The 23,450-nt window shown below is 38.4% G+C and overlaps 2 protein-coding genes across 3 annotated transcripts in view; one reads left to right on the top strand and one right to left on the bottom strand.

The window, feature by feature from the left end:
• Positions 1-5,083, top strand: part of LOC107600465 (inositol hexakisphosphate and diphosphoinositol-pentakisphosphate kinase 1-like) — a 28,578-nt gene extending 23,495 nt beyond the window's left edge. For both annotated transcript variants that reach the window (XM_016292372.1, XM_016292371.1), the window contains 3 exons: positions 2,496-2,633; positions 2,764-2,877; positions 4,009-5,083. In XM_016292372.1, the coding sequence (XP_016147858.1) occupies positions 2,496-2,633; positions 2,764-2,877; positions 4,009-4,613 (857 nt within the window). In that variant the 3' untranslated portion in view covers positions 4,614-5,083. The remainder of the gene's footprint in view (positions 1-2,495; positions 2,634-2,763; positions 2,878-4,008) is intronic.
• A 4,631-nt stretch (positions 5,084-9,714) lies between these two features.
• LOC107600475 (microtubule-associated protein 1A-like) overlaps positions 9,715-23,450 on the bottom strand; it is a 38,280-nt gene continuing 24,544 nt past the window's right edge. Inside the window, exons 4-8 of the mRNA XM_016292382.1 lie at positions 18,632-18,714; positions 18,360-18,500; positions 11,276-18,260; positions 10,939-11,171; positions 9,715-10,748 (exon numbers count right to left, since the gene is read on the bottom strand). Of these exons, the coding sequence (XP_016147868.1) occupies positions 10,593-10,748; positions 10,939-11,171; positions 11,276-18,260; positions 18,360-18,500; positions 18,632-18,714 (7,598 nt within the window). The 3' untranslated portion in view covers positions 9,715-10,592. The remainder of the gene's footprint in view (positions 10,749-10,938; positions 11,172-11,275; positions 18,261-18,359; positions 18,501-18,631; positions 18,715-23,450) is intronic.

Genomic DNA, 23,450 nt, shown 5'->3' with positions numbered 1-23,450 from the left:
GGAAGCAGCTTAAAATCTGAAATGCCACAAACGACAAAGACTAAACATTTCTTTCAAATTGAAATCGACATTTTCAGTTTATGTGATTAAAATGTCCTACCACACTTGCAGATACGGATTAACTAGACGGTGTCTTTTGTGCTTCTCTACACTTCATTGATAGACACATGTGCTGTGTATAAACTGCATGTTGATGTTATGTTGGTTAAGATGATCAGTGTTTTCTCTCTCGGTAAAAGAAACGTCTTGCGTATGTTGGATGTCTGGAGGTGTTGTCTAGTGTAAACAGACCTGAATGGAGGTGATAACAAAGGTCAAGAACAATGCAAAAAACTGCTTGTGAAATGATATGAATTACTGCAGTGTGTTATGTAGGTGTATTTGCACACAGTTCTGTATGTGTTCAGTACATCTCAGGCAGAGCTTAAAGATGGTCCCTGATCCACCTACACAATCCCCATTCCCTGCCACATCCCACACACTCTACCCACCACACATTCCAAGCCATCCAGCTCTCAAAACCTTTCACGTAGGAGCCTACAGCCATGTCTCTGTAGTTATTAAGAAATACTCGTTTACCTTCATGTCTCTGAGATGAGTGCATGCAAGGAGTAGGTGTAGTATAGGGTGTAACAAATATAATTAACTGACTTAATATAAATGGAAAATACACAGCATGATATAAAAAACAAATATGTATATTCGTGTTGGAAGCATTGGTTATGATCTAATGACAAATACTGTTAACCTAATAAAACTCAAGTATGCACTGAGGCTGCTGATATTTTTTTTCTTTTTTTTCAGGGTTTTTTTTATCACCTCAGCTCTTTAATAGATTGTCCTTTATAAATTGCATTAATTAACAACTTTTACAACAAAACTGTACAAATAGAATAATTTGTTTTGTAATATTTTTAAATGATTGAAATAAAATAAGGAATCATTGAATTTTTTTTTATTAAATAATTGAATATTCAAATGAAATAGATAGATGAAATCCATATTTGTTACGATCACTAACATTACCAGAAAATTATTAAGCAGCACAACTATTTTCAACATTGATAATAATAAGAAATGATTCTTGTGCACCAAATCAGCATATCAGAATGATTTCTGAACGATCATGTAATTCTGAAAATTTACACCTAAAAAAATACATTAAAATAGAAAACAGTTATTTCAAATTGTAATAATATTTCATAATATTGCGGCTTTTACAGTACTTTTGATTAAAAAAAATGTAGCATTGGTAAGCACAATAGACTTTTGAAAAACATTCAAAACTTTTGAATGGTAATGTAGTACATTCAATTCCTCTAGTAATAAAAGAGAACAAAATAATATACCAAAAAATATCACCCTCTTAGGTGATATTTCAGACTTTTCGAGAGAAATTAATTCGACCATACAAAAGAGTGTAAATTACTTTTGTTAAAGGTGCCAGTCAGATTTAATTTAAATTAACATAAATTCATAAATTAAAGAAGTACTCTTGTTTGATAGTTTGGTACTCATACAAACTATTCAGACCAGTATTTATAAAGCGGACAGAACAGATTTAAACATGTCTGTACAGAAGAGGTTGGAGTAGCATTAGGGTGATCTCCCACTGCTGTGTGTTGGGGTGTGTGGTGTGGCAGATGCATGCCAGTGGCATCTTATTGCAACTGTGTCAGCTTACAGTCGCATCGGCTCTCTGACGTATCAGAAATGACTGACTTGCATGATAGTGGCACATGATTTGCATGCCACAGGCTTCCAGGGATTTGAAAAATAAAATACTGTAATTCTCTCTTCCAAATGTGAGTTTTCACTTTTCACTTTTTTCCACAATGATTAATCAAACCTCTATTACTTCATACATAATCATACATGCACATTGTTATTATTTGAATTTTTTACTAAATTCTCCAGAATCCTGGGTCACTTTCATAAGTAATAGTCATAAGTGATGTATTGTCATGAAATCATATCTCTTATAAAATTCATGCACTGATTACGTGATGATCCACAGGTGCAGTTCTCACATTCATTCCTGTTTTTATTATTATTGTCTCTGCCAGCTCCCTCCTAATTTACATGCGTTGCTTTTATCTACATTAAGAGTGTGGTTTTTCAACTAAAAGAAGTGCATAGAGACTCTAACAACTAATTAAAGGGACTTTTTTTGTTTTACTTGAAGTTGTGTGAGTGTGACATTATGACCAAACTGTGTAATTGTCTTCATTTTTAAATGTAGATTTAGATTTCCTATGTAATACACGATAAGTCTTGAATGAATGATAAGAGGATGTGGTGTTTTTTTTTTTAATGCGTGTACGGTGTGTCTGAATGTTTTCCGCCCGTGACTGTGGTTCTGTCACTAAGGGTTTGGCAGTAGGTGGAATGACTGTTGACATTGGTTCAGTAGTAATAGACTGTTGTGTCACTCTGGGTGCATACTGACGTCTGGATAGAGGACTGTCTTCTCTCATCACTTCTCTCATCTGCAGGTTTTGAAGGCTGCTCCATGGTGCCTTCCATCTACCCCCTCGAGACCCTCCACAACTCACTCTCACTCAAACAAGTCGACGAGTTCCTGACGACTATGTGTGAGAATGCAGGAGATTCCCACACCAGGACAACCAGAGGTGATGCCCATAGCACCACTCTAACATGGCATACATTTAGGACAGTTTTAGGTTAGTCGCAGTTCTTTTGATACTGAAATATAATGCACCTGTGTCCTAACTGTATGTGTGTTTGTCTCCCCTCCTGTAGCTCTCTCAGCCATGTTTGACTCCCAGAACCAGCCCGCAGGGGACTCTTACATCCCTCACAGAGTGCTGTCCTCCTCTGTTTCACTGCGCCAGCGTTCTGATCGGCCACCGTGGTGTGAGTACTGCTGCCCTTAGCTACTTCACGTGGAGAAAACTCATTAAAACTTAGCCATTATGCTAACATGTTACATATATGTTGGATGGACCTGATGTACAAATTATGTTTAAGTGGCAACATATATCATTGTGCAATTGCAAGCTAAATTCATACATTTTTGTGTATGTTGGAATATGATTACTGCCTTCAGCGAAGTAACAAAGTTAACAGTAAAGGGGTTGACCGTACTTGTGCTCAAGATCGTGCTTCGAATGAGAATTAAATGTTGATATTTATACAAACTTTTCAGTTATCAGTTGTTTACTATGCAAGGCTATTGAACACAGTGATAAAATGGTGAAAAATATGAGGCTATAGCTTGTATTGAAGCCCTTGTGAAAAAGAGTTGCGCTTCAGTGTATTGAATGTGCACTTGTAGTGTTCTTCAAATCTTAACAGTATGTTTAAAAAAAAAACTTGCAGATAATAACATAAGGCTACTTAAGTCTACCCTAATGAAAGTACAATTTCAAGACTGTTTAAAAAGTGCACTTTGTAATACTGTCAGATCCAAGTATATCTTAAATGATTGTTTTAATAATCTTTTGTCAGGCTTAAAAGAAGTACACTTATTTTGATTTGTTGACAAACATAAACGTGTAGCGTGCTTGATTATAATTTTAACTAGTGTGTTATTTGATATTACATTTGAAGTTAATATATTTTAAAAGTACCAACTTAAAGCTTCATCATTACTAATTTGTAATTACAAATATATTAAAGTACATTTCATTAAAAATTACATTACATTAAAGTGTATTTTAGTAATCTAAAAAAATATAAATAGATCTTAATTTAAATTTTTTTTTAATCAAAATGTGCATATTTGCTAATACAGCAAACATTGGTTAAAACAGGGCTGAAACATGAAAAAAGGCATTCTCATTATGATAGAAAACAGAAAAAAAAATATTTTTGTGTTGATGCGTTTAGAAAAACATCTAGAGTAACACATAGTAAAAGTTGTCACAATTCATTGTTAAAGTCATTTTTTGCACACACATACAGTATATATGAGAGACACAAATGGCACCTCTATTGCAAAACGAGCCAAATAATGTGTGTGTTTGTGTGTATTTCTCCATGCAGACAGCAGTGGTCCCTCCAGTACGGTGTCAAGCGCCGGCCCTTCGTCTCCCACTACTGCTGACACCTCCCCACGCTTCAGCTTCAGTGAGAAGATCACCCTCACACCGCAGAGCAGCGAGGAGATCCACCCAGCCCCTCACAACAACATCCTCTGCGTGTCCTCCACATCTGCACTCAGCAGCACTGAAACCAGTCTCCCTTCTGAGGACCCCCACCCGTCAATACCATCTCCCATCCTGGAGAGACCCAGTGAAATAGCAGTGGATGGCACAGACTCTGCAGGCCAGTGTCTGACAGAGAGCCCCTGCTGTGACGAAGCACCAAGTCCGGCCCCTGCGGAGCCCAGTGCTCCTTGCTCACACTTGGCCGACAGTCTGCCAACGGAGTCCTTATGTGGTCTTCCCGGCTCTCTGCCTGTGCTCCTGGAGCTCAGAGAGAGCAGCTCAGAGACCGGCTCCAGCGCCCAGACCCCGCTCACCCCTGAGGAGCCAGATGAGTTCTTTGATACGCATGAAACGGTTGATGTGTGGAGGGGAAGCACGGGGACCCTTCCCCACCCTGGCACTCCTCTAGAGGTGGGAGCTCCCCATGTGCCTGAGCCGTGAAGGAAACGCAGACTGGGCAGCTCCCTCATACCTGTGTCCTTCACCCCATCTCAGCACGCTCTCACTGTAGTGCCTCAGACCTTCATAGAGTCCCATACAAGTCAAAGTGGGATTTGCCTACACAGTTTAAGGGAAGTTGAGGAAATGGAGGCCCTCTCAGCGCAGATGCTCCTGTTGAAAATCTGCTTCCTGTGTAATGCCTCACTCTAGTCAAATGGCTAGTGATCAAACATAAGCTGTTAGATACACTGAAATTTTTTTCCGTGCACATATTACCTTCCTCGTCTCCAAATGACTGCATTTTTTTCTTCATTAGCTGGTCTGGAAGATATTTTTCAAAGGGACATGGTATTTGATATTAGTCAAGCTGAACTCTTGAATAATGAACTTGCATAGCTTAATGTATTTTAAAGGGATAGTTGCCCTAAAATTAAAATGGTCATCAATTACTCACCCTCACGTCATTCAAAAACCCATAAAACTTTCTTCGAAACACAAATGAAGATGTTTTTAATGAATCCTGAGAGATTTCTGTCTCTCCATGGAAAGTCCATACAACCAACACTTTGACACTGCACTTTCAATAGAGATCAATAGAGAAAAATATCTCGTTTGTGTTTCGAAGATGAACGAGAAAATCTTGTGGATTTGCAACGGCATGAGGGTGAGTAAAATAATTTTCATTTTTGAGTAAACTATCCCTTTGAGTGAACGCTAACCGTTTTATTACTATTTGCCAAAGCTTGCTATACCACTGTCGTAATTTATTAAATCATTATAAAATACATATAAATGTAGACTATATATATATATATTTATTGACTAATATGCAGCTTACTTTTAACAATGAGACTGCAAATGAACAAGTCTCGTTTTTTTATATTTTAGTTTTTATTTTTGTAAAACATGCAGTGCTCTCACGACTTTAAATAATTAAGTAGTGGTCTTCTTAGCAATTACATTTGTCCTGCTTTGTACTGCTCACCTTTTTGACATTGAAGAACTTTTTTGTACCATGAACCCTCCCGTTTGATCAAATGAAGAGTACAGTGTGACACAAAAATTTTTTTTCTTTTTCTTTTTTCAGTGTGCAGTAAAAAAAAAAAAAGAGAGAAAGAGAAGGATGCTGCTTTTCAGAAGCACACACACTACTGTTTTTCTGTTGATCTGAACCTGATCATGAAAAAAACTGAAGTAAACCCTGGATAGTGGACGTTGTTTACTGAGCATGCAGAAAGTGTGTAAAATTAACTGGCTCTCACTGATATTGAACCAGCTTGTAAGACCTCTAGAATCTAGAGAGGAGCATTTCACTTCCACCCTCCAGCAGCAGCGTCTGTGAATTATTCCACACTGCTCGGAGTACAGTGAAGCACACTGATTCTGAAATCATCTGCCTCTGATAGATTCAACTCAAACGTGTCGTACTGCTGGCGCTGTATGACGTCTGTGCAGTAGTATTAAAGGGATAGTTCACCCAAAAATGAAAATTACCCCATGATTTACTCCCCTTCAAGGCATCCTACTCACTGTACTGTCAGTCGGGGGGGGGGGGGGGGGGGGGGGGTAAAAGTCCTCCTCTAGCGAATCGTTGCGTTTTTGTAAGAAAAATATCCACATTTAAAACTTTATAAACTGTGATCTCTAGCTTCCGCTAACTGTCGTACTCGGGTTCACAATAGAACGCTGTTGTGGCGGATGACGGAGGACGTAGACATAGCATAAGCTCCGGTGAGAAGTGTCTTAACGTTGAAGCGCAGAGGAGAGAGCAAAACAAAACACCGGTCACGAATTAGAAAACGAGGGTTTGTAATGAAAATTGTCCGAGGATTTCGATATAAGCCAAGAGGAGACTGATTTTCCTTTATTAAACAAAGGAAACTTTGCTTCCTTTGCTCCTGTAAACAAAATCTTGTTTTTCGCATATATATTTAGCATATTCTCACCAGACCTTACGCTACGCCTACATCCTCCGTCATCCGCTGGAACGTGACTCTCTCATGAACGCGCGTACGACAGTTAGTGGAAGCTATAGATCACTGTTTATAAAGTTTTAATAAGGATATTTTTATTACAAAAACTGCATCAATTCGCTACAGGAGGCCTTTATTCACCCCCCGGAGCCGTGTGGAGTAGTTTTTATGATGGATGGATGCAGTTTATTGGACTATTGAATCTCAACACCCATTCACTGCCATTATGAAGCTTGGAACCAGGACATTTTTTTTTTATATATATATATATATATAACTCCGATTGTATTAGTCTGAAAGAAGAAAGTCATAAACACCTAGGATGGCTTGAGGGTGAGTAAATAATGGGGTAATTTTCATTTTTGGGTGAACTATTCCTTTAAATGGCACTTTGATTTGCAGTGTTTCAAATAAAAGTGGCATTGTCTGCAGAAAGAATTTGTCTTTTTTTTTTCTTTTCATTTCTTGTGTGTGAATTTACACGGATTAGATTAAAAACGACCAGGATATTCTGTAGTCTACAAGTGGACTTTCCATAATCATTTCAAAAAATGTTAATGTTTGTCATTTAAAAGTCGTCTCAGGTTTGTTGTTAATTTACTGTCGCTGTAGGTGTACGCTTGCAAAAGCATCATTATCTCTAACGGTTATTCATCCTCATACTTGTTGGCATGACAACGAGGTTCTTATCATTCTTCACCTGGAGGGTGTTCATCCTGTAAACCGCGACTGCCTCACGACACACATCTTCAACAAGACAGAGTAAACCATCATCAGAGGATCCCACATTTCATAATACATCTGAATTCAAGTCCCGCACACAATGTATGTATTTCCATATGATTAGGATCAATGAACAGTGGGGTATTGTCGCCATTGCCCGCTGCTGTGCCAAGCACTGTGTTCGGTTTTCTTCAACACAAGGCCATTGTTCGTTTTCATGTCTTTTCTCTTAGAAACAAACGGAGGGAAAAAAACGATAATAGGCATGTGACCCAGACAGTGATGTCACCGTCATGTGAATTCAGCCAGCTGCCAGCTGCCAGATCTCAACACTGGTATGTTGCTGTAATACACTGATTCTCTATGCTCACAAACCTTTCAGTCATCTAGACTAGAGTATATGAACCTCTTTTGTGTCTTTCCAGGCTTGACATCCAAATAAAGTGTATTCAAGTTCAGTTTAATTCTTTAGATTATGTGGAGACAATATTGAGTGTTTTATCTTAAACTGTATTGCACTCAAGATGTAGCAGTGTTTTTATAGTTTACTAAAACTAAAAGAAGAAAAAAAATATATATATATATTTAAAAAAAACTTAGGCTTATTATATATAGTTGCTGAACAAACCCAGTGAACTAAAATAACTAAAACATGTTTTGAAGGGATGTTTTGCACAGCACATCATGACTATTTTCTTTTTACATTTAGTCTTAATCTTTTTTTTAAAAAAGAAAAAAAGTAAAGAATCACACGGACACTTACAAATCTTCAATATAAAATGTGATCAGTGATCTAGTCACTTGATCTGGCAGTCTGCAGTCTGGTACTTGTATGTGTTTGTTAATTTCTGTGGCACTGCGGAGTCACATCTGGGTTTCACCATGTCCGCAGCACAGCCAAATAACCAGTAGCTCAAAAGTTACAGCACCTTAAAAACATTAGAGGCAAGTATTAACTGTGAATCCTCATATATTGTTCCTCAGAGAAATATAAAGAATTATGCTGAACCATATTCTGTCTTGTTGTAAATACAGCTTATCAAAACTCTGCACTTTTCTTTTCTCCAAAGATGAAGGTCAACAATCAAATCTTATAGACTAATAAACAAAACTATGAAAATCATAATTGAATTTTTTTTTTTTAAATTATCTTGTGAAATTTGGACTCAAATGCAACTGAAAAAAGGTTAATTTTCACTTACAACCTTCCTTCTTTAATAAAGGAGTTAAGCCAAGCAAAAGCATAGCAGTACTCAAATGCATGTTCAACCTCACGGTAATATACATGCAAAGCATACAGTACTTTTACAGTAGTTTTCTATTCATCAGACAATGGTATAAGATCATCATCCCTCTCATCTTTGATTCTGCTCTGTGACAAGAGCTTAAACCAGCACTATCATTTATTTCATCAAATCAATTCTTTTTAAGCCTTATATGTTACACTACTGACAATGCACAGAGAAAAACGTTTTATGTCATGTTTTCTATCTGTTATCCTGCTAATTCTGACCAAACAGAAGTAGTGATCTTGCCTTATGTATTTGAATCAGTGGTCAAGAATTTACTTTTCTATATCTATATCCTCATCGTATATTGACTGGACAATAAGAGCTTTTGCAAGTAAGGTTTAAGGTTTATGTGCCATATAAAAGCCACAATGTGCTTTGAACAACATGAAACACACTAATACATTTTTGGAATGGGTTTAAGTGCAGTATCCATGGCTCACATCTGTCATACAACCCTATTCAAAGACATAGAAAAGACTTCCATACATAGATTATTCATTGAACACCATGCATTTCTATTGCCGGAAACTTTGGCTTACATTTGTATTCTCAGTCATCCTTTCTTTCCATTCCTTTACAGTAAGCAATTTTATCCTATACACATTTTATAACCAATAGCAATCAAGGGGAAATCATTTTAAGGTGCTAATGAATATAATTTTCTTCCAAATGGGATAAAATCAGTAATAAAACACACCTCTGAACTTCATAAACACTAAAAAATAATCATAAACTCTGTGAACATACATTTTATACATCATTTAATGACAAAATAAGATTTGATTTCAATACTCCCACTGTTATTCAGCTTTGACAAACATACCATCTAAACATTCTTCATTCAGTTGTTTTTCAGCATCAGTTCACAAACAGAATTTTGTCCTGATCTAGTAGCAATATATTATTTTTGTTATTATCAGTTTAATGTTGTTGTTGATGCCATATATCATATCACTATACAAATTCAAAGCAGTATCATCTCTGAGTCAGGAATGTAAAGTAATTTGTGCAAAACACACAAGCTGCAGCACAACTCCATCTCTAGTTTATGTATCTTAATTATTATTTTTTAAAATCTGTTAATCTTATTTGTTTAATAAATTCCTATTTCTGAAATTCTAGCAGCAGCACAACTCCATCTCTAGTTTATGTATCTTAATTATTATTTTTTAAATCCGTTAATCTTATTTGTTTAATAAATTCCTATTTCTGAAATTCTAGCTCCCAGGTATTTGTTATATCTCTCTGCTGAGGTATATAGCCTCAATTGCTATTTGCACAGTAGGTATCTGAATGTGTGATAACTTGATTAGATGATTATTTTATATATAGTGAGTGTATGTGTGAGCTATGAAAGAGGATGATGCAGGTAGTGTAACTCAGGGACTAATATCATTTAGAACAATACATGAACTGATCAGACGAAAGCAGGAGAATTTCATCTAGTTGAGCTGCAGTATTTAGGGAACTTCTGGTGTTCTGTTCAAAAATAAGTGAAGAGGTATACTTGTGCTTTAGTTAAATGTCATTGTAAACAAGGTTATTGTATTTAGCACACTCATTTGGCAACCTTGTTCAGTATAAAATTACAACTGGGAATATAACCACGAAATCTAGTTAAAACGGGCCCTGGACCAAAATCTGACTGAGAATTTTAAAGAATTTTAGAGACCCATTTATGTATGTGTGTGTGTGTGTGTGTGTATGTATGTATTGTACAACGTAAAGGGAAAAGCCACCCTGAAAAGTATACAGTGAAAGGCACGTCTTCCTTCGGTTCTCCTGCACTCTAGTAACTTTCCTCACCAAGAAATAATAATCAAGGTTTATACCATTTGACTGGTGTTTTTGGGCAATAGACAGTATGTGCTGGTTTAAACCTGGGAAAGTTAAAAAGCAAAAGGTTAAGAATTTTACACTGAGAAAACTACAATTAAGGCTGTAACGGACCATTTGAGAATGAAGATGTGAACCTGGGAGACATGTTGAACTTAGAACTCTATTTTGCAGGCTGGGAATGACTCGTCCTGCATCACAACTGTGCTGCTGCTGGCCAGGACCATGATGTTCAGCTCCTGTTGCTTCTCATGGGTCTGCTGATACCATTCGCGGGTCACTTCTGTGTCATGAGTAGGTATCAATGTTACCTACAAATAGGACAGGGTAAGACATTAATAGTATAACATAATGGCAGACTTGAACTGTTTTGAATCACACACTGACTGCAAATAAATTAACCAAAATATTAATATGCATAGCATCCATAAAATATCCATCGAATTACAAAGTTCCAATGTTGACATCTACCACACAGAGAGCAATTAACGAATATTATACCTGTAGATTGGATCCCCACTGTGCCTTCCCCTCTAGCAAGGCATCTAGTACACTGCGGCTCGGTTCTCCACTGCTGGAGTCGTTTCCACTCACTACATAATATGCAGAACGAACACGTTTGAAAAACTCCTGGTCCACATTTTTAGCACTGCAGTGGTTGGGAATGTAGGCCAGATCCACATAGATAGGAGGACCGGGGGGCACAGATGAACTGCATTTTGCAGAATTTGAACCTGTTGGAAAATTAAAATGAACTAAAACTTGCTGTCAGTGTGATGCTGGCAAACAAAACAACTGCTCTATCTTAATTGGCAGATTCAAATGTTTATGTTCATACCTGCACTGTTCTTAACGCCACTGACAAGGCCTTTGCCGGTGTTGTGGCTTGACCTTGAAAGATCGTCCTCCATTTCCTTCTTCCTAAGAGAAGTGGTGTGAGTGGAGGGCTCCTTGGTTGGGGACCTCTTCCGCCTGGCATCAGTCTTGCGAGCAGGAGATGAGGACTTAGTCTTACCTAATTTACGTAAACCCTTGGTTTTGGAATCTTTCTTGATTGGTTTGTCGGTTAGGCTTGACAGAGCCTCGGGATCAACCATACATACATCAGGGCGAGGGGGACAAGGAGCAGGGTCCATCATTGGTGATGGGAAGGGATCATGATTTTTAGCAGGCGACCTAGATGAATAATACTTCCCCCCATAAGCTCCAGATGATTTATCTACAGGGAGGTAATCTGCATCCTCATCAGAGTCATTGTTTCCTTCTGCTGTGATCGATGGACACTCTTCCGTACCTGGTGGAACATCAGAATCTGACTGGGAATGCAATGGCTCACTGACAGAGGTTGGAGGTGTGTCCTCCCCTATGGCACTAATCCCAGCAGCCATGGCTCCAGAGAAGTGTTGCAATTCGCTGTCCTCGCCATGATGACTGTGAGAGTGGTGTCGAGGTTGTTTGTGAGATCTGGTCTTCCCCGAAGGTTGCTGTTGATCGGATGCTTGGCTTCTCTGTTCCTCATTTTCTTCGTCGCTTGAAAGTTGACATAAGCTTGGATTGATGAAGGATGGAGATGTGTCTCCTCTCCTCTGCTTGTACTCACAGGAGGAATAGCCTGGAGAAGCTGTGGATGAATGTGGACGGATACCAACATTTGAAGGATAGTCGGAGTCATCATCGTGTCTGCTTGGATCATCTGCGTAATAGGAGGTTTGGAAAGGTTGGTCTTTGGATGAAAGAGAAAGAGGACGGGCTGGGTGCTCTGGCTCAGTCGCTTCTTCTTCTTCATACTCATCTTCATGTCGATAATGAGGTGGGGATGCTCCCGGGTAGATGTCTCGTTGCTGCTGCATTTGCCATTCACTTGGGCTTCTAATTTTCTTCACATCAAATTCTTGGTCTTGCATTTCTATTTTTGACAAGCCTATACCCTTGCTGGATCTAAAAGCCTCTGGTGCACTCAAAGTAACTTCTGCAGGCCCATTTGTTGTGTCTGGTTTTGTGGGCTCAGGGAAAGAGGATGTATGTGAGGTAAACGCATCTGTGAGAGTGGCTCCCAAACCAGAAGGTATGTCCTTTATTATTGTCTCACCCAAGGAAAATGTGGCATTTTTCTTGTCTGCTTGAGCTGTAAGTGGAGATCTTTGGTACTGAAGTTTATCCTGTTCAGTTTCGTACATATAATCGTCCTCCTCTTCACTACTCTCTGTGTCTTCATAGTACTGTTTTTCAGGGCACTCAAATTGAAGTGTTGATGAAGCACCATACAGATCTTCAGGCATGGTGTCTTTCTGTGTGGTCAGAGGCATTGAGGTATAAGGTCCAGTCACACCAAATTCAGCTTGTAATCTTGAGTCCTCATCCCGCTCCGATTTGTAAAAGCACTGACTTTGTGGGCCTTTATCTGAGATATTGCTTGTAGAGTAGGCAGGTTCTTTCTTATCACCTATACAAGTACCAGCATGTGGAGGGAAAGGCTTGTTCTCCTCAAATGGTGATAATGGTGAGAATCTTGCAAGGCTAGAGGTGGATTCAGCTGTAGTGGTTGCAGGGGTCAGCTTTTCAGACACTTCTAAATATTCATCCTTAGCCTGCCCACCAGAACTAGAGAAGGGTGAGTCCATTACTGGTGAATGTTCATCTTTGAAAGATGAGTACTCAAATCCAGTACTGGCTGGAGTCTCTATCTCATCCCCAAACTGGTGGCTAGTGGACAGAGATGCTGAAGCTGATGAGGAATGACTGTAAGAAGAGGAAGAGGAATATGCTGTGGCTGACATGGTTGTGTAACTGAAGCCCAATGAAACAGGGTCTCCTGTTTTTTTCTCTGCTCCATCTGGTGTCTTTTGCTTGTTGAACTCAAGATCTTTGCCATCATAGTGAGTAGAGAATTTATCTTCAGCAGACTTTGTCGAAAGGGGTAAATATGACTTGACATTTTTCTCATAATTTTCTACAAACTCATCTCTCTCCTCACTTGAAGAACGCTCAAATCCAGATGAGCCTGTAATATGACTTTCAGTAGGAAAAGGTGAGGCATCACCTTTAACCGTTTGCACTGAGTCCTTGGGACCCTCATGGATTAGAGTGGATTCAAATGTCGATGAACCTAAATATTTCCCATAGGTGTCAGAGCCAAAGCTGTAGTGCTGTGTAATGGTGTCTTTCTTTTCTTCCTGGAATTGAGTAGGTGCTGTGCTGATGTCACTGCTTAGAGGATGCTGGGCAACTTTTTCTCGTCTGTCTTTGGCACCTTTCTCTGTATCACTATCACTTACATGCTCTCCATACTCCTCATCCTCATCATCTTCATCTTCTTCGTCTTCTTCATCTTCATCCTCTCCATCAGCAAACATCTTCATGTCTCCAGCCACGATTTCTTTTGTGCCAAATGTAAATTGGCCTAACATAGAACTTTTAGCACTGTGAGCAGAGATGAAGCTGTCCGTTGCATAATGGCCTGACTGTGATGCACCACTCTCTGCCAATCCACTGAAATCAGACTTTTCAAATTTAACTGAAAATGGGTCTCTCTCTGCTGAAAAAGATGAGTTTTTCGCAGTTGTCTTTTCTTCAACTTCATTTATTTTCACAGAAAATGTTCCTTCGGATGTATCCTTTAAGTCTGGTGTCCCATATATACTTTGTGTTTCACTATATAAAGTTGATGATGTTTCCTTTTCATCTGATGTTTTAAGGTCAGAAATCTTGCCAGTGGACGAATCTAGGGATTCCTCCTTTTCTGTTTTCTTTAAAGTAACATCAGTATCATCAAAAGTGTGCTCCGTTGGCAGATTTGGAGAGTAGGATTCCACTGAATTTGATTTACTGTCGTACACATCAGAGTATGTAAAGCTTTTCCCAACATAGGGTGTATCTTGCCTAACCACCCTCTCAAATTCACCTTTGAGGCCCTTCTCACACTCAGGGAAGGAATACAAGCTGAAGTGAACACTTTTATCGCTGTCCTTAGAAATCACTTTTGGGTCATCTATCTCTGAGAATGACGCATCTTTTTTGCCTTGGCTTGCTGACATGGAATCTAACTTCCCCTGTGGTACTTTTATGCTTGAGTAAGTACTATCCTCAGTTTCACTTTCATCTTCCTCTCCTGAGCTGAGCATCTGGGATTTGCACTCATGGTCCAAGTAGGTCACATTTTGTGGTTTATCTTCCTTATCCATAGATTCTTTCTCATTTTCAAACTGCTTCTCCTCTTTTAGGGGTGATGTCTCTTCAGAGTTTTCTTCATCAAGAAAATTGCACTCCCTCTCCTCTTTGTATTTAGTTTTACCACACACGTTATAGCTTCCTTTTCCATAATAATCCTCTTTATCTTCCTCTTCATCCTCTTCTGAGTCATATAATGCAGGTTTCGTGCTGGATAATTCCTTTCCAAAAGGATCCACTTCATCATCAATTATTTTCACAGACTTTTTGTCAGCAGGAACCTCTTGGGCCAAACACATCTGAGAATTAAAAGTCTCCTTATCTAGTTTTTCCTCTTTGTCCATAATCAGTGGCTTTTGTGACCTCTCCTCTGTGGGAGAGTAGCTACTGCTGGTCGGTCCTGATTTTGTAGGTGAGGCGAACCTCACAGTGCTGTCATCTGGGCTGAGGCATCTTTCTTCACTCTCTGAAATAATACTTGTCTCTGAGGTGCAAGGCAAATTTGGTGAGAAGGACAAACTTTTCTCAGAGGTGCCCAATTTAGATTCATCCTTAGAGAGTGAGATTTCCTTTTCCTCTTTTTCTTGTGTGCTAACATACATCATCTGAGGAGAAATAGGTGCTGTTGATGTGGGAAATTTATTAGAAGCTTCTTCAGTGTCTTGGAGCATGGCAGCAGATGCATAACCCTCATGGATCTTTCCAAGTGGCATATCAACATTCGGGGTCTGATCCTCGTCTTCTTCCTCATCTTCTTCATCCTCATAATTTGTGGGAACAGTAGCTTTCACTGCATTTTCTGTTTCTGGCATAATGTGTTGATATTCTTCTGAAGGAGGTGATTTAAAACACTTATCCTCCTCTAAGGAAGAAGTTGGAGAAATAGTTCCAGCAGAGTGGAGGTACTCCTTTCCTTGAGTGGCATCTGTCTGTACAAATGATGGTATACTATTTACAGTATCTAAGTATAAAGAACTTTTCCCTGCATCTTCAGTAGGTGGTGCTGTCACGGATGCTATAGACTGATCTTCAGTAACAGATGTTGCAAAAGATGATAATTTGTCATATTCAGTGATGGATGTGGCTGATGATATATGCTCTTCTTCAGCCAATGGAGCCACAATTATATTGGTTGCGTAAGCTGATAGGACTGACTCCTGGTCTACTGCAAAACCCTTTGATGATAACTCAGAAGCAACAGATATGGTTGGTGGTTTCATGCCATGAATGGTGTCAAAAGTCCCTGGTTCATCAGGAACTGAGATCTCATAAGAGCCGACATCATATTGAAGATGTGGCATTCGCTCCTCTGTTTCCTCATTAATCTCTACATCAGAAATGGTCTGCTCTGTCTCAGAGTAACCTGGAATGGTTTCATCTTGGATGAAAGACACATGCTCCGCAGCACCCAGAGGTTTGGCAGATTTAATGTCACTTTGTTTTGTCTCCCAGTCCTTTCCAAGTTTTTCTTTCCTAGCCTCATCAGATTTGTACTTGAGCTCCTCTTCATGCACTAACTCCTCTGCCTCCTCTATCTCTGCTTTCTCAATCACATCCTCTTCTTCTTCACTGTCACTCTTTTTAGGTTTCATTTCAAGCACTTTCTCTTCTTCTTTTGCTTTTTCGTGCCATTCTTTTTTTTCGCCCATCTCCAAAAAGTCAGATGCTGTAGCACTTTTCAGTTTTGTGGTATAGTCATCCTCTATGTCATCTTCTGTAGTAGCACCTTCATTCTCAAATCCATCAGTGGTTTTACAGTGGGATTTAATTTTGTTTACTCCATATGGTACCCTTTCCTCATGAGGGGACTCTGTCTCAACATCTGTTGTAGTTATTCCTTCATCAGGAGATTCAATGTGAGGGACAACACTGTCCACTGCAGACTGAAAATTTGGGAGTACTTTGCTCTCTGTGGGCTTGGAAAGCTCCTCCTCCAGTTGCAAGGCTTCAAAATCCTTGGTAAGATCTTCTGGGGAGGAGACTAAGGACCTGACACTCTCCTGTTTCTCTACTGAAGCTTGATTAGCAGCTGGCCTGTTTTCTTGCTCTTTTGCAGCTTTAGTTTTTTCTGTTTTAGGCTTTACTTGAACCTTTGCTTTGTTCAGAGTCTTCCGGACCTCAGGGGTGAAGGGCTTCAAGTCAGGTTTTGTGATTTTTCTCAACTCTGGCTTAATTTTTTCTTTTTTCTTCTCCTCCTTACTTTTGAGTTCTTTTTTAACGTCCACTTTTTTTACATCTGTTTTTTCTATCTTTGTGTCTTTCTTTTCCTGATCTTTCTTCTCCTCCATCTTAGATGCTTTGTCCTTGATATGTTTTTTAGGAGACTTTTCTCTCTGCAGCTTCTTTTTCTCCTGCTTACGTGAATCGGGTGATGCTGTCTTAGGTTTAAGTGGTTTGGGAGTTTTAACAGCCTCTTTTATTTTCTTATCTTTCTTTTCAACTTTGTTCTCTTTTACAGAGTCACTCTTTGACTCAATATCTTCATTTGCCTCTTTCTTGCTTGCTTTTGTAGTGGAAGACATTTTAGGGGATGATTTAAGACTTTCTTTGCTATCAGTTCTCAGCTTCATTTTAGTTTGTTTAATCAGTGGAGGTGGAACTCCAGATGACATGTCCTTTTGAGTGGCTACTGGATATCGCAAGAAATCTAGATGCCTCAGCTTTTCCAGACCCTCAAATATTTTGTTTTGTGGGGCATTTCCAGGAAACAGTACTCTGACAATCTTTTCTGTTGGACTGGCAGGTACCCACACAACCAGAGCTGTCACTGATGTGAGGTAAGGAACTGAAATCTCACCCTCTTTGCCATTGGCCAGGACAATGCCCGTCTTAGCTTTACTGTTACCAGACCACTTCTGCATGAAGAATTGCATTTCCTTACTGTCCTTGAGAGGATTTAGAATATACATGTCAAGTTTGCCAACACCCAACTTGTGAAAGAGTGTTAAAGGCTCAATTGTGTTGCTCATAACTCTGTATAGAGGCTCAGGTTTGATGCCCAGTTTGTGAAGGTACTGCAATGTGAGAGAGGCCTCCTCAATGCTCCTCTTTGCTTTCAGCGTGGATTCGGGTGCCTTCAGCTTGTCTGGAACATTAAAGAACACAACACCAAGTTCTGGTGAGATCAGGTTTTTCATCCAGTCTCCATAAGTATTAGAACCACGGCTCTTCTCTTCCTCCTGCTCTGCTATTTTTCTCTGTAACAGTCCATTTATACCAGCGAGATTATCTGCTCCTATGTGGGTAAGGAGAACAGAATCAATCCTATCCAAATGTCTGACCAGCTTCCAGAAGCAAGATTTTCTGTCTGATCCACCATCGATTAAAATATTAAAACCATTGACTGCAAACAAAGCAGAGTCGCCTCGTCCTCCAGGAAAGATATAGCAGCATGGTTTGGACAACTTCAGGAACCCTCCTGAGGTTGGTGGTTCCAGGAGCTCAAAAGGAGAGGGAACATCCACTGTCTCAGAGACATATTCTGTAAACTCGCTCACCCCTTCCATCTCAGGCAGCACGGGCTCTGGGTTCAGTCTGTACTTGAGTATGCTCTGCTCCTGTACGTACCCTATGGAGCTCCAGCCCCCTTCTCCTTTACAGGACACAGTCAAACAGGCTTGCTGACTTGCAGATGGCTGGTTTAAGAGATCTTTAATCTACAGAGAAAAAAATCTAAATATTTCTTAAAGTTCAATAAAAAAATTGAAAGTGCTGTGAACTATTATGGGACCTATAATGGTGTAGTAGCCACTTACCCTACAACTTGAGAGAATGTCAGAGAATTTTTTCCAACCAAACACTCCACTTTGCAGGATAATATCACTGCTCTGTTCAGTACTTTGCCCACTTAGGACCAATAACTTATGTCCTGCTGAGTCACAGAGCAGTGTTCTGAACTATAAAAGAAAGAGAATGCATTTCCTGTTATGTTTGACATATATCTTAAATGGTTATATGGTTGCATGCAAATAAAAAGTTTGGGAGAATTTGGAGAGGTAAAAAAACACAATGGTTTATTTATAGTTACCTCTATAGCAATATTCTCCTCAGAAGGATTCACCAACACAACAGTCTCAAGGACATCACTCTTGTATTGCAAAAGTCTCTGTCCTAAAAAAAAATTAAGTGGAGTTAAATACACTAAATGCTTAATATGGCATACGGCATATTTACTTACAATATTATTTATTTCAAAGATTTTGTTAAAGCATTTTATACTGTAAAAAATCAGAGATAAAACCTTGCACCCTATTGGGATGATGCAATCACTGCCTTCATGCATTTCATTACTGTTTATTCACTATTCTTTGTCTCTTCCTGCTGCTGTGCAAGAGTACACTAATCCCGTGTAAACAATCTTCTCAATTCCATGCAATCAAAACAATATTGCAAAGCTTCTGCAAGCAAATCTATTGCCTGTTGCCATGGGGATAGTGAGATGGCGATTGCCGGCAGCCACGTTACACTGACCTAGTCTTGGTGCTGCGCGACGCATTGCAGCATTTCTGAAAGGGTGAAAAAAATCCTCTCTCTAGCTGAAAATGTAAATCCAGCATTGTACAGTTGAAACATACAAACAAGTCTATGACCCTGTGCATTATTAGGCTATAATAAGCATAAACCTCTCATTGGCTGTTTAAAGGTCACTGCTTTAGATCTTTCTATAGGATATTTATAGGGTCATTTTCACAGCAGTGAGAAAGGATGCAACTAGGGCGTTTGGACTTAAATAGCACACTGATGATTTAAAGGCACAATATGTAAGATTTTTTTATTAAAAAATCCAAAAACCACTAGAACAGTTTTATATATTTTGCTGACTTGTGTACTTACATTATCCCAAATGTTTAGAAGAATGTTTAAGAGAAATAAGCAATTTTAACTAGTGACACGGACCGTGTCTATAGTGTCATTGTGTCGCCTGCCAATGACGTCATAACTAGTGGTCGACCGATATTGTTTTTTGACAGCCGATATCTTGGAAAGCAGGGTGGCCAATGGCCGATATAAATGTATTTATTTTAATTCATATTTAAGAAATTTGAAATCATTTGAAAATGGATTAAAAAATAAATATGTAAAATAAACATACTTATACTTTAGATGACAACGTATTTTCCACAAATAAATAAATATTTAATACAAATATAATTAAAAAGGTAGTAAACTATAACCAACAGAGCACTCAGTATTCTGGGAAATTTGTGTGCATTGGGAATCATATTTTTTCCAAATAAAGCCAAGGTAACACTCATTTTACATACAGCACAGAGTGAAAATGACATGAATATGACAGTGAGCAAATGCATAAAGCACAGCATAATTTGAAATCACGAATTTAATGCTTAAAGCATTCAATTTGCACGGACCAAAAGTCACGCAGAGAACACGCTATCATGCAGGTCACATGCACACTTCACAAGACCTCACAAAAGGTTTGTGAAATGAAATTGTCATTAGCCATTCAAAGATTTGTTTAAATTATGTAAATGCGTATTTGCTGTTGAGTTGCTGTATAATGGCCATGAATTATTCTTATTTTCATAAACTTTGCGTCTGTTATGTTACCACAGCTTATTAGAGGCCCAGACATAATTATGACAATGTTTTGTCTCTGTAAATGACAAAAGATCCATAATTTTAAACTTCAGAGCGTACTTTAAGGCCAAAACATTAACTAAGGACAGACATGAGTACACAAACGCAGATGTTAACGCTTGGCCAATGCAGTGCATAGTTTAGCTTGTGTTTTTAGATTACTGTGCTCAAATTTCTTTGCAATGTCTGTGCAAACTGTTGCTCCACCATGACAGTAGTTGTTCTGAAAGAGAAAAGACAGTTTATGCTAGTGGTCGACCGATATGGGTTTTTTGATAGACGATGCCGATATCTTGGAGAGCAGGGTGGCCAATGGCCGATATGAAGCCGATATAATTTTATTTATTTTAATTTATATTTAATAAATTTGAAATGGATTAAAATAATTGTGTAAAATAAACATACTTATACTTTAGAAGACAAAGCATTTTTCACAAATAAATAAATATTTAATAAAAATCTAATTAAAAAGGAAGTAAACAGTATAACCAACAGGGCACTCAGTATTCTGGGAAGTTTGTGTACATTTTGCATACACCAAGCAAAGAAAATTACATGAATATGACAGTGGGCAAATGCATAAAGTGGAGCATAATTTGAAATCACTAGTTTAAAGTTAGTCGATCGCAGTTACTCTCCTCCTGTCCGTATTCAATTCGCACGGATCAACCATCATGCAGAGAACACGCGATCATGCAGGATACAAATGCACACTTCACAAAATCTCAACTAGATTCGACTAAGTTTGCAAGGTTCGTGAAATTAAATGTTCATTAGTCATTCAAAGATTTGTTTAAATGATATAAATGCGTATTTGCTGAATGCTGACTGCAAACGAGAAAGTATTATAATGTTTGCCTTTCTATTAATAATAATATAAAAGCAATCGTTATAATACTTTTTGAATACATTTTAATTCCTTTGTTGAACAGTTCTATTGGATTATTAGACAGACTTCTATCCGTATTAGACAGAACTGAACGATGACAGCGAACAAGGAGAATGTGAGCACTGTGTGCTCAGGCGCTGCCGCACTCAGCGCCGTCAAAATAAAAGTCCCACCTAGAATGCATCGGCTAAACAGATAACCTTATCGGTCGATGCCGATATTTGAAAAATGCCAAATATCGGCCTTGGCGATATATCGGTCAACCACTAGTCATAACCCCTCGATTTCCGATTTCATTGTAGAAAACATGGAAACACCAAAGACGCTTTAATATGTTGTGCGTTTTAATAGACCGGTGACGACCGCACAGAGTAGCATTATAAGAGAACTTTCAAATGTATCTAGTATGATAAAACAGCGCTGCTTTTCCCCCCCCACATACGCACGGACTGGAAGGAGCGGAAGCGGTCGACTGTGGCATAATAAAAGCTCCGCTGCTTTCGAGCCGTGTGTCGTGCTCGTTCAGCGGCCTAGTTTCGCTTCGACGGCTTTCAGCCTCACCCTGCTTCATTCTACTACGTTAATAAATCATTAGCTCATCCATGAACATGATTTCTGCCCGAGTCCCGTCGAATTGCTTCGGCTGTGGGGATGAAGACGACAACCTCCATGATTCCTCACTCAGTCACGGCGTCATCAAACTACGCCTTTGTTTCTTTGTTTATTTTGAATACCTTTAACTAGCCTTCTCACACTCTCAGTAGCGTAATGTACATAGCATGATAAACATGTGATGAGCTTGAAAAATTTACTTTTCAATTTACTTGTCTGGACAAACTACCACAAAATAAAAAAAGATATATTTTACATGTAATGAGTCTGATTTTAGATAGGCTACATGAAAAAAATAAAAATGAACAAATCAGTGTGGATCAGATAGTAGTTTGAAATGGAAAAAAAATATGAATAAACAAAATATTTTTGGTAACACTTTATTTTAAGGTGTCCTTGTTACATATGTTACATGTACTTACTATTATAATAACAATTAATTATGCATAATTACATGCAAGTAACCCTAAACCAAACCGTAATCCTAACCCTAACCATGTAGTAAGTACATGTAGTTAATTAATATTACTCAGTACTTAAATGTATAATTACACTGGAACAAGGACACCTTAAAATAAATTGTAACCACATTTTTTTCTGGCATAACATAGATTAGTTAAAAACTCTACACTCCTGTAAGATCATACAATGGACTCTGGATGGTAGCAGTGGACTACAAATAGTCCTAACCCAGTTTAACCTTCAGACTCTTTTAACAGCATCATTTCACTTTGAATGTTTATTTGAAAGCAGAAACCTTTTAGGGATTTGCAGCCTGCTATATTTAACTCCAAATAATTCTAGTCCTTTATATGCTAGGTTGAGTTTTATCCTTCCAGACATTTGACATCATTAAGACATTTTTCCTACACAACTAACAAGATGCTTTGGGACAGCTGACAACATGACCTTCAAATGTGCTTTCACTTTGAGACAGAGAACAGATAAGGTCATGAGCAGCTAAATCAGCTGCATGGTCTCCTGAGACATTGAGCATAAATGCACCTTCACCTTACTACCATTCTAAAACAAAAAATGCATTTGCAAATTCTACTGTAGTTCATGTCAGATGAAAGAATTTGGATGTGGAAATTGTGTTTTTTCTAAGAAAATTATTTCTTAGAAAGAAAGATTTTTCTTAGATGCATTGGTCTAATTTACAGTATACAGTAAATGTAATACTAATGGCACGATATTAGATGCCACAGACAAAAATGCCCACATTTTCAAATCCCTAGTCATTTGCTATGTATGGACTGTAGCACTAGGACCCAGCTAACTACTGATGACTGTGCATCTGAAAACATGCTGAAGAATTCTACACGACATTATTAAACACCTCCTTAGTCATTTTGTTGTGGAGCAAACCGTTAAATTTAGCACTTTACACAAACTGTTAACCAGTCTGGGTTATTCTACGAGTTATTGGCTTGCTTTAAACAAGGTTAAGAATAGAGTTCATCCCATAATAATCAGTCCAATAGTGTCAAATAATCAGGTCACTTCACTGAATGTTTGCTCTGATTATTATGATCTGGATAGTATGAAATTTAGCTATTTAAGGACCAGAAAATATATAAATTGTCCATAGTAAACAATAAAAATATATCAAATATTATTTCAGAGCAATGTATATCCATAAGTGATTTATATGCACTTGAGTCATGTACACAGTAACAGTATTTAGCAGCTTAGCAGATGGTTTCTAAAATTAGCTAATTCAGTATCACTCAGCTGAGAATGTAAA

This window comes from Sinocyclocheilus grahami, unplaced genomic scaffold, assembly GCF_001515645.1.
Source record: "Sinocyclocheilus grahami isolate Dianchi unplaced genomic scaffold, SAMN03320097.WGS_v1.1 scaffold284.1, whole genome shotgun sequence".
Lineage (NCBI taxonomy): Eukaryota > Metazoa > Chordata > Actinopteri > Cypriniformes > Cyprinidae > Sinocyclocheilus > Sinocyclocheilus grahami.
The sequence above is the reverse complement of the archived record's forward strand: the minus strand, read 5'-3'. Positions and strand labels throughout refer to the sequence as shown.